Source organism: Palaemon carinicauda, chromosome 15 (assembly GCF_036898095.1).
Source record: "Palaemon carinicauda isolate YSFRI2023 chromosome 15, ASM3689809v2, whole genome shotgun sequence".
Lineage (NCBI taxonomy): Eukaryota > Metazoa > Arthropoda > Malacostraca > Decapoda > Palaemonidae > Palaemon > Palaemon carinicauda.
In genome coordinates this window covers 136243843-136254745 of record NC_090739.1, presented here as the reverse complement: position 1 = coordinate 136254745, position 10903 = coordinate 136243843, and the positions used below count along the sequence as shown (strand labels likewise).

The window sequence follows — 10903 nt, the reverse complement described above, 5'->3', positions numbered from 1 at the left end:
TAGAAATAAGATAAAACAGTGTCCCCAAGTGTACCCTCAAGCAAGAGAACTCTAATCCAAGACAGAGAAAGGCCATGATTTAGAGCAGGGGTTCTCAACCTTTTTCCCGTCAAGTACCCCCTGAGATATAAGACCATTTACCAGTACCCCCCGGTAATCTGACATCGAACAAAATGGTAATTTAGTAACTAACTCAATGTACAATGGTACAACATAGGATATTATGAAATTATTCAAATTTTTATTACTTTACTGAGATGAAACATGAATATTCCAAGTATTTTACAGTGATACTACACATGCAGAAATGAAACAATATTTCCTTTATCAACCATTACTGAACTTCAGTGTGAAGGCTGTGCCTGTCTGTTACAAACAAGTTTCTCAATTCGAGGAGCAGTATTAGACAGGCACAATCGTAGGTCATGTTCCACATTAAGCCGTGATCGATGTTTGGTTTTCATGTTCAACAGCGTTAAAAATTCTTGCTCACACAGATAAGTATTAGGGAACATCAACAAAGAGTTCAGAACTACTTTAGATACAACAGGGTAAATCTCACTCATTTTAGCCCAGAACTTGGTTAGGGTAAGTGTTTCAAATGCATCTTTTGCAACAGAGTCGTTCACCAACTCTAAGAACTCCTCTTGCATGTTATCTGGGAGAAGGTGCACATTCACAATGAAAGGGTTTCTAATCAATTTTGATTCCAATTCACTCAATTCGGGGAAGTAAGACTGCAGCTCCATCCGCAGAGAAGCTAGATGTGATTGCACAAGTTGCATCACATCTTATTTTCCAGTGTTTTGACTTTTATCAAGTGCCTCACCAAGGTGTTCAAACATGCTAAGATTTCCATCTTTGACCTTCCCTTCCCAAAGCTCCAGCTTCATGGTCAGTGACCTAAGTTTGTCCATGAAATCACTCACTGTGGCAAAACGGCCTTGGAAGGATAAGTTAAATGAGTTGAGGCGTAAGAATATGTCACTCAGGTAGGCCAGCTTCTGAAGCCACTGGCTGTCTGACAATTTCTTGGTGAACTCAAGTGACTTTGCCTTGTTGTCACATTTGAAGAATTCAGTGAGCTCCTCCTTTAGTGATTCTACTCTTGATACCACATTCCCCCTCGACAGCCAGCGAACCTCAGTGTGAAGGAGCAACACTTCTTCATCACTTCCAAACTCTTGGCACAGAAGGGAAAATAGTCTTGTATTTAGGGCGCTTGACTTGATGGCATTTACCATGTGCACAACATCATCCAGGACTAATTTTAAATCAGGTGGGAGAGTTTTGGATGCCAGGGCATATCTATGAAGCATGCAATGAAGATGCTTGGTTTCAGGATTCACCTGATTCACTCTTCCTCGAAATCCTGATCGACGACCAAGCATTGCTGGTGCTCCGTCAGTTGTGCATGCACATACATTATTCCAAGACAGTCCTTCTTTCTCAAAAAACAATGAGACTTCATTGAAAATGTCTTCACCTCTAGTAGTCGTATTCAAGGTATGACAGAACAAAAACTCTTCCTTGAAATCTTGACCAGTGACGTATCGCACAAACACTAGGAGTTGTGCACAAGCAGCCACGTCAGTCGACTCGTCAAGCTGGATTGCAAATTTTCCTAAAGAGGCTTCCTTTAATTCAGCAATTACTTGTTGTTTGACATCCTCAGACATATCTACTATTCGTCGATGAACAGTATCATTTGAGAGAGGTACTGATGTGACCTTCTGCTCAGCATCACAACCAATAACACAACGTATTATATCTTTGCAGCAAGGAACTATCTACTTTTCTGCAATGTTGTGAGGTTTCTTTTCTTGTGCAATTCTCAGTGATACCATGTAGGATGCACGCAAACCAGCTTCATTTTGTTGCCTGAAATGTCCCGAACGATCGAAGCGTGCTCGCTTCAATCCCTCTTCCTTTTGCTTGAAGAAAGCAGCATTCTTGCTTATAAAACTTGGATGACAGCTGTTTAGATGGCGTTTGAGAAAGCTAGGCTTCATGCACTCCAGTGACAAAAATTAAACCGACACGATATGGCGCGCCCCTCCGTCACACACACACACACACACACTCTCTCTCTCTCTCTCTCTCTCTCTCTCTCTCTCTCTCTCTGAGCAGATGTAACTATCTAAAAAAAAATTTTTAGTCAGCCATCTAAGTACCCCTTGAAATCTGGTTTTGAACCCCTGGGGGTTCGCGAACCCCAGGTTGAGAACCCCTGATTTAGAGGCTATGGCGCTACCCAAGAGTAAAGAACAATGTAAACAGCGGTAAAGAATAGAAAATGTTTTGAATGTTTGACGTATTTACTTCGAAAACCTTTTATAGAATTTTCTGAAAATCATATTTCAAATTCGTTTGAATTAGATATTTCTCGGCTGATTTTTTGTCCGTTATGTTTTGTCGAAGTTTATGCATGTAAGTTTCATTGGATATTTGAATGTTATTCAGCTGAAATGGTTCGAGTTTTTTTTTTTAAATGTTCTTCAAATTATTTACGGCCCAAGAAATACTTTTGTTGTTTATGCCCTTACTTCCTGGGACGTAAGTCGTGATAATTAACCCATATTTCTTTATTAATGTTCATTTACGCATACTCTTATACGTTAACCTAGCTCGGTTTGAATCATCTTAATCAAACCTTTAATTTGTCAGAATTCTCTTTGCTTACTTTTTGTTTTTAATTAATTATTCTTTGAAGCTTATCCTTCTTTTCTGAGGGGGGGGGGGGCGGGTTGTACCCCTATTTTGATAAATGATAACGATAGTGAGATCACAATAATAAAAACAGCAACAACAACAACAACATCAACTTCAATAATAATAATAATAATAATAATAATAATAATAATAGTGTGTGGATGTAGGTCCCACCAAACCTTTAAAAGATGCAGTATCCTATTAGTGCAGCATTATAGCCATGTCCGACACCCTTGCTCCCAACTCCAAGTGAGTACCAGCGTCTATCAGTCTTCCCTGAAAATCCAGAACGTTCTAGGAATCTTTACCAAAAAAAAAAAAAAAAAAAAAAAAATCCCAAAATATTTCTCAGGTCCGTGAATAATTTTACTATTTTTTTCGTTCAAGTTCCAAGCCGGATATAAATGTTGGTCAGGCTTTTAGCACCTGCCAGTCGTATTTTAACGTCGTTGTACTGATAGAAAGACATTATTTTGTGTCTTATACACCAGTAATGTTCAGTCTCGGTGTTACTGAGTAGTGTTGGTCTTAACTCCCCTCAAAAAAAAAAAAAAAAAAAAAAAAAAAATCAGCATTTGCTAAGAACAGTTAATTGCCTTTGTGAAACCACCTCTGTAATTAAAAGCGGGTCATGAATGGTAGAGGCAAGGGGCAGTGACATTGCCCTATCAAGCAGGACAATGCCCTAGAGACTGACCATAGATACATATGATCAGCGCCCGAGACAGCTCTCCACCCAACGAGGGGCAGACATTGTTTACTGATGACTCAGCAGATAGATTTATAGGCTTCCCCAACCCCTCCCCCCTCCTTAGCTCACAAGTGAAGATGCGGCGACCAAAGAAACTAACGAGTTTGAGCGGGGCTCGAACCCCAATCTGGCGATTACCTGTCAGGGACGCTACCACATCAGCCACCACAGGCCCTAAACATTAACTATGTTGTTGTGGATTATAGGCAACGTCCCTGTTTGGCTATCTACCGGACTGGGGTTCGTATGCCGCTCAAGCTCGATGGTTTCTTGTAGTGTTTGTAACCTCACCGTCGATGTGGGTCTTTGGGGGAGCCTATAGGTCTACCTGCTGAGTCATCAACAGCAATTGTCTAACCCTCCCTGGTCCTAGATTGGGTGGAGAGGGACCTTGGTCGCTGATCATACGTACATATAGTAAGCATCTAGGTCATTGTTTTGTTAGCTAGAGCTCTATTTCTTTCTTTTGCATGAACAGCTATCGTGGAATTGTTTCTTTCTTTTACACGAACAGCTATCTTGCAATTATCTCTCTCTTTTCCATGAACAGCGACCTTGGCATTATCTATCTTTTACATGAACAGCGATCTTGGAATTATCTATGTTTTGCATGAACAGCTATCTTGGAATTATTTATCTTTTGCATGAACAGCTATCTTGGAATTATTTATTTCTTTTGCATGACAGCTATATCAGAATTATTTCTATCTTTTCCTTGGAATGCTATCTTGGAATTATCTATCTTTTGCTTGAACAGCTATCTTGGTACTATCTATATTTTGCATGAACAGCTATTTTGGAATTATTTATCTGTTGCATGAACAGCTATCTTGGAATTATCTATCTTTTTGCATGAACAGCTATCTTGGAATTATCTATCTTTTGCATGAACAGCTATCTTGGAATTATCTATCTTTTGTATGAAGAGCTATCTTGGAATTATTTATCTTTTGCATGAAGAGCTATCTTTGAATTATCTATCTTTTGCATGAACAGCTATCTTGGAATTATTTCTCTTTTCCTAGAACAGCTATCTTGGAATTATTTCTCTCTTTTCCTAGAACAGCTATCTTGAAATTATTTCTCTCTTTTCCTAGAACAGCTATCTTGGAATTATTTCTCTCTTTTCTTAGAACAGCTATCTTGGAATTATTTCTCTCTTTTCCTAGAACTGCTATCTTGAAATTATTTCTCTCTTTTCTTAGAACAGCTATCTTGGAATTATTTCTCTCTTTTCTTAGAACAGCTATCTTGGAATTATTTCTCTCTTTTCTTAGAACAGCTATCTTGGAATTATTTCTCTCTTTTCCTAGAACAGCTATCTTGGAATTATTTCTCTCTTTTCCTAGAACAGCTATCTTGGAATTATTTCTCTCTTTTCCTAGAACTGCTATCTTGAAATTATTTCTCTCTTTTCTTAGAACAGCTATCTTGGAATTATTTCTCTTTTCCTAGAACAGCTATCTTGGAATTATTTCTCTCTTTTCTTAGAACAGCTATCTTGGAATTATTTCTCTCTTTTCCTAGAACAGCTATTTTGGAATTATTTATCTTTTGTATGAACTGCTATCTTGGAATTATCTATCTTTTGCATGAACAGCTACCTTGGAATTATTTCTCTCTTTTCCTAGAACAGCTATCTTGGAATTATTTATCTTTTGCATGAACTGCTATCTTGGAATTATCTATCTTTTGCATGAACACCTACCTTGGAATTATTTACCTTTTGTATGAGCAGGTAACTTGGTAACCTTACGATAAGGGCCGGATGTATCTTGCGGCTTCATTTGTTTTTATCTTATCTGTAGATATTGAGAAAAAAATGTTTGTGGGAGGGGGTAAAAAAAAAAAAAACTGTTTTTGCACGCCAGTAGCTTGGCCCGATTTAGCAAAGAGAAAAGAATTCGTGAAACAACGATGGCCCGTACCCCCTCCCCTTCCCCCTCCCCCCCTCCCCATCCCCCTCTCCCCCTCTCCCCTCCCCCCAAAATCCGGTAACTGGAGCTGGAAGTCAAAAGTTTCTTGTGGCTTCTTTCCGCCTCATTTGGACCGCCAAATTAGCGCTTCTCTTTTTCCCCATCTTTCTTATTCCCATCTTTCTTATTCCTCTTTTGCTTCACCCTACGTTCTTTTTTTTCCTTTTACTCTATCCTCTTCATTCTTATCTTAACAATTAAACTTTGGCTTCGATTATCCTTGTTTTCTCTTAGTTAAGTTGGTTCGTGTTCAATTTTCTTTTTCATTGGGTGGAATTTTTCTATTTTGAGTTTTTTCATATCTTGGAGTTTGTATTCTCTATGTTATAAGTTTTTCTTATTTCTATTAATTTTGTCACTTTTCTCTATGATTATTTCATAAACGTTTATTTATTAATCTATGGTAAATTTATATTTTCTCTAATAAATTTTATCCTATTTTGTTATGTTGGATGTATTGGTAAAGTCTTAATTAAAACTGTCTCTCTCTCTCTCTCTCCTCTCTCCTCTCTCTCTCCTCTCTCTCATCTCTCTCTCTCTCTCTCTCTCTCTCTCTCTCCCCCTATTGTGCTGATTGAAATTTTGAAAATTGTTGCTCTTTCTGATGACGGATAGTTACTCTTTTGAAAACACGATCAGGCGCAGATATATATATGAACTGGCAACTCAGCTTCTCAAACTGCCAACTAACTAACTTGTTATTTTAAGGATTTCTACCTTAACAAGTCACTATGTCGTTCCGTACCCAAACGATCCATTGATAGAAGTACCAGTATAACAACCAGTGTGTTTTTTGTTAGCTCGGGGTCAGAGCAAATTCAATTACCGTTGTATTTGCACTAGCCTACTGAGACGACCTGCCACCTGGTGGTATGAGTGGGAATTTCGTTCGTGTTTCGCTTCTTAGTACTATTGAATCTGGATACAGGAATCTTTTTTCTTCGGACTGATTTCTTTATTTTTTTTTGGTTTCAGTTACACACACACACACACACACACACACACATATATATATATATATATATATATATATATATATATATATATATATATATATATATATATATATATATATATATATATATATATATATATTTCTGGTCACGCTTGGCTTTACCCATCCCCTCGGTTATAGGAGATGGAATAGTCATAGCTTTGTGAGAAGGATGTATGTGTTCATATCTATGTAAAGGTTAAAACCATCTTTTTGGCGGGTCACGTACACTATTTATGAATAGGCCTAATAAGTCTGCTGCGTTTTAAACGTATTACTATAAGAAAAAAACAAATATACGTTGATAGAGCAAACATAGAAAAACGAAGAGTAACGTTCCTGACTGGTGAACGCCAGACTTGGGTTCGAATTCCGCTCAAACTCGTTAGTTTCTTTGGTTTCGGCAATTTCACCATCCTTGTGAGCTAAGGATGGCGGGTTTAGCGGAAGCCTATAGGTCTATCTGCTGAGTCATCAGCAGCCATTGCCTAGCCCTCCTTGGTCCTAGCTTGGGCTGTTTGGGGGAGCAAATAGGTCTATCTGCTGAGTCATCAGCAGCCATTGCCTGGCCCTCCTTGGTCCTATCTTAGGCTGTTTGGGGGAGGTAATAGGTCTATCTGCTGAGCCATCAGCAGCCATTGCCAGGCCCTCCTTGGTCCTAGCCTGGTCTGTTTATGGGAGCTAATAGGTCTATCTGCTGAGCCATCAGCAGCCATTGCCTGGCCCTCCTGGTCCTAGCTTGGGCGGTTTGGGGAAGCTAATAGGTCTATCTGCTGAGTCATCAGCAGCCATTGCCTGGCCCTCCTTGGTCCCTAGCTTGGGCTGTTTGTGGGAGCTAATATATCCATCTGCTGAATCATCAGCAGCCATTGCCTGGCCCACCTTGGTCCTAGCTTGGGCGGTTTGTGGGAGCTAATAGGTCCATCTGCTGAGTCATCAGCAGCCATTTCCTGGCCCCCCTTGGTCATTAGCTTGGTGGAAAGGGGTTAGGGCTGATCATGTGTATATATAATCAGTCTCTAGGGCAATGTCACTGTCTCTTCCCCATGCCATTCATGAGCGGCCTTTAAACCTTTCAAACGGATTGTAAACGCGCTTTAAACTTCAAAGCTCAAGAGGCAATTTATCTTCGCTGTAATAATACAGAATATTTGAATGCCAGAAGTAGACGTTTAATTGGCAATACATAGGCCGATGACGCAGCTTCCCTCCTCCCCCCCCCCCCCCCCCCCCCGGTCTTCTGTAGCTGCCGACTTACACCGTCCTCTCTCCATCCCGTCCTACTATTCAGTTCGCATACGGGATTGGATGAAAAATGTTTTTTGTCGAATGTGTCTCTGTCTCTCTCTTCAATTAGCGGATCAGCGATTGAATGAGATATCTTAAACGTCTATCTCTCTCTCTCTCTCTCTCTCCTCTCTCTCTCTCCTCTCTCTCTCTCTCTCTCTCTCTCTCTCTCTCTTTCGGTGATGAATTTGGAATCGGAACTGATTGATTGACTGATTGACTGTATTGTGTGGAATTTACGGTTGAGTATTATTAGTGGTATGTTGTATGTGTATGTGTGTATACATACATACATATATATATATATATATATATATATATATATATATATATATATATATATATATATATATATATATATATATTATATATATATATAAAATGTGTATACATGTAAAAGTAGAGAGAGAGAGAGAGAAGAGAGAGAGAGAGAGAAGAGAGAGAGAGAGAGAGAGAGAGAGAGAGAGACGAGGAAAACATTTATAAAGTACATATTAATCATATGTAGGTGTCTGTGTTGCACCGTGTGTGTTTGTGTGTGTAGGTTTTGATGACGTGGTATATATGTAGTAAGTTATAAGAAAACAAAAAACCTATATATATCATGTTCAATTAGCATTTTCCTATTGAATTTTGCAGCTAAGCTATAAATGATCATTTGTGTATAATTCTGTATATACAAGAAATAATTTGTCATTATATTATTAAAGTATCATATGTTCAAGAGAATCGTATGTAATTGAATTATTGTGTTAACAATTCAACTGCAGTTACATATATGCAATATTGCCATTGTTTTTTCTCTAAACAATCCCCAGTAGTCATGGGACTTCCGGAAGTTAAACAAACTCCTGTCTGTTCCCCATTCGCTCAACAGCCAAGGAAAGCAAATGTTTGCCATCGTCCCAGGGAAAAAACCATAGATCAGGTCCCCAAGGCAAACAGTATAAGGTTTCATCTTCTTTGTTTTATCCTCAGAGCTCCACTTGTAGATGGTTTTCCACACCTTACTCTCATGCCAATGGGGTGAGAGCTAGAAGAGGTGGTGTTTTTTGGGGGGGCTGGGTCCTGTCCCCTTCTGGTCGTTGGGAGGTTTAAAGGCCGCTCATGAATGGCAGAGGCAAGGGACAGTGACATTGCCCTATCGAGCAGGACAATGCCCTAGAACTGGCCATATATATATATATATATATATATATATATATATATATATATATATATATATATATATATATATATATATACTTTATATATATATATATATATATGTGTGTATGTATGTATATATATATATGTATATATATATATATATATATATATATATATATAAAGTTTATATATATATATATATATATATAATATATATATATATATATATATATATATATATATATATATATATATATATATATATATATGGCCATTTCTAGGGCATTGTACTGGTCGATAGGATTATATATATATATATATATATATATATATATATATATATATATATATATATATATAAGTATAATGTATGTATGTATGTATGTATGTATGTATGATGACAGCTCCCAAGCTCCCTCTCCACCCAAGCTATGACCAAGGAGGGCCAGGCAATAGCTGCTGATGATTCAGCAGATAGACATATAGGCTCCCCAAACCCCCCATACTTAGCTCACAAGGATGCTGAGGTTGCAACGACTAAAGAAACTAACGAGTTTGAGCGGATCTCGAAACGAGGTCTGGCTTTCACCAGTCAGGGACGTTACCACATGGGCCAAAGAAGGCGGTGGTGGGGAGCGGGGATTGGTTTTAGAATTGGTTGTAGATTATATGTACATGTTGTAATGGAGTTCTAAGTTCTTGGGCGTGGAAATTGGAGGGTTATGGGGTGGGAGCTCTTCTAGGACACTCCAAAATCAAAACGTTGTTCTCTGGTCTTGGGTAGTAACATAGCCTCTGTATCATGGTCTTCCACTGTCTTGGGTTAGAGTTCTCTTCCCTGAGGGTAACAGTCGTGCTTGCTGTTCTATCTAATTACTCTTCCTCTTGTTTTGTTAAAGTTTTTATAGTTTTTATTGGAATTATATATTTAAATTTTGTTGCTGTTCTCAAAATATTTTTTCCTTGTGTCCTTTCCTCACTGGTCTATTTTCCGTATTGGGGCCCATGGGCTTATGGCATCCTGCTTTTCCAACTAGGGTTGTAGCTTAACAAATAATAATAATAATAATAATAATAATAATAATAATAATAATAATAATAATAATAATAATGGGGATTTTGCCTTTGGGAGAGAAGGAATGTTGTTAGGTCAGTAAATAGTTAAGGATAAAAGTGTTTTCATATCCGTAGCGTGGAGTTGTTTTTGTGAACGTGGTAGAAAAAGGTTTAAGAGATGTAAACCAAATTAGATTCCTGCTCTTCAAAGGTTTAAACCCCGCTCATGAATAGCAGGGACAGTGACGTTGCCCTAGCAAGCAGGACAATGCCCTAGAGACTGACTATATGAACATATGATTAGCGCCTAAGCCCCCTCTCTACCCAAGATAGGTTTAGGGAGGGCCAGGGGATGGCTGCTGATGACTCAGCAGATGGACCTGTAGGCTCCCCCAAACCCCCTATGCCATCCTTAGCTCACAAGGATTTGTGAGGTTGCAAACACTAATGGAACTAACGGGTTTGAGCAGGACTCAAACCCCAGTCAGGGGATCGCCAGGCAGAGACGTTACCAATAGACCACAACAACCCTTAGTTTATCACAAAGACAAAATTATTCAGAGCTGGTAGACATAAGTGTAAGACCAAGCCTAATCTTTATATAGTGAGGAGAAAGAGTCTCTCTCTCTCTCTCTCTCTCTCTCTCTCTCTCTCTCTCTCTCTCTCTCTCTCTCAATAGACCACAACCCTTATTTTATCCCAAAGACAAAATTAATCACAGAGTTGGTTGACATACGTGCTAGACCAAACCTGATCTTTATATAGTGAGGAGAAAGAGCTCTCTCTCTCTCTCTCTCTCTCTCTCTCTCTCTCTCTCTCTCTCTCTCTCTCTCTCGTAAATATTATCTGTGAAACCCCGTAAGGTGTGCATGCCTTATAAAATTGTTATTCTTGGCCGAGCTGTGTCTTGGTATGCCGGCTATGCGCCCGACACAGCATCTCTCCAAATTCTATACAGCGTTGCCAGGTTGTCCTCTT

The 10903-nt window shown here is 38.7% G+C and overlaps 2 protein-coding genes across 2 annotated transcripts; both read right to left on the bottom strand.

Moving 5' to 3' along the window:
• Positions 1–344: 344 nt before the first annotated feature.
• Positions 345–785, bottom strand: LOC137654193 (protein FAM200A-like). Its single transcript, XM_068387832.1, has one exon. It carries the CDS (start codon positions 783–785, stop codon positions 345–347), a length of 441 nt encoding a protein of 146 aa, XP_068243933.1.
• A 6-nt stretch (positions 786–791) lies between these two features.
• On the bottom strand, positions 792–1679 carry LOC137654192 (zinc finger BED domain-containing protein 5-like). Its single transcript, XM_068387830.1, has one exon. It carries the CDS (start codon positions 1677–1679, stop codon positions 792–794), a length of 888 nt encoding a protein of 295 aa, XP_068243931.1.
• Positions 1680–10903: the final 9224 nt, after the last annotated feature.

What these genes read in the sequence shown, in the direction of transcription:
- LOC137654192 (XM_068387830.1), bottom strand. Translation starts at nt 1,679, where the DNA reads ATGTCTGAGGATGTCAAACAACAAGTAATTGCTGAATTAAAGGAAGCC.
- LOC137654193 (XM_068387832.1), bottom strand. Translation starts at nt 785, where the DNA reads ATGCAACTTGTGCAATCACATCTAGCTTCTCTGCGGATGGAGCTGCAG.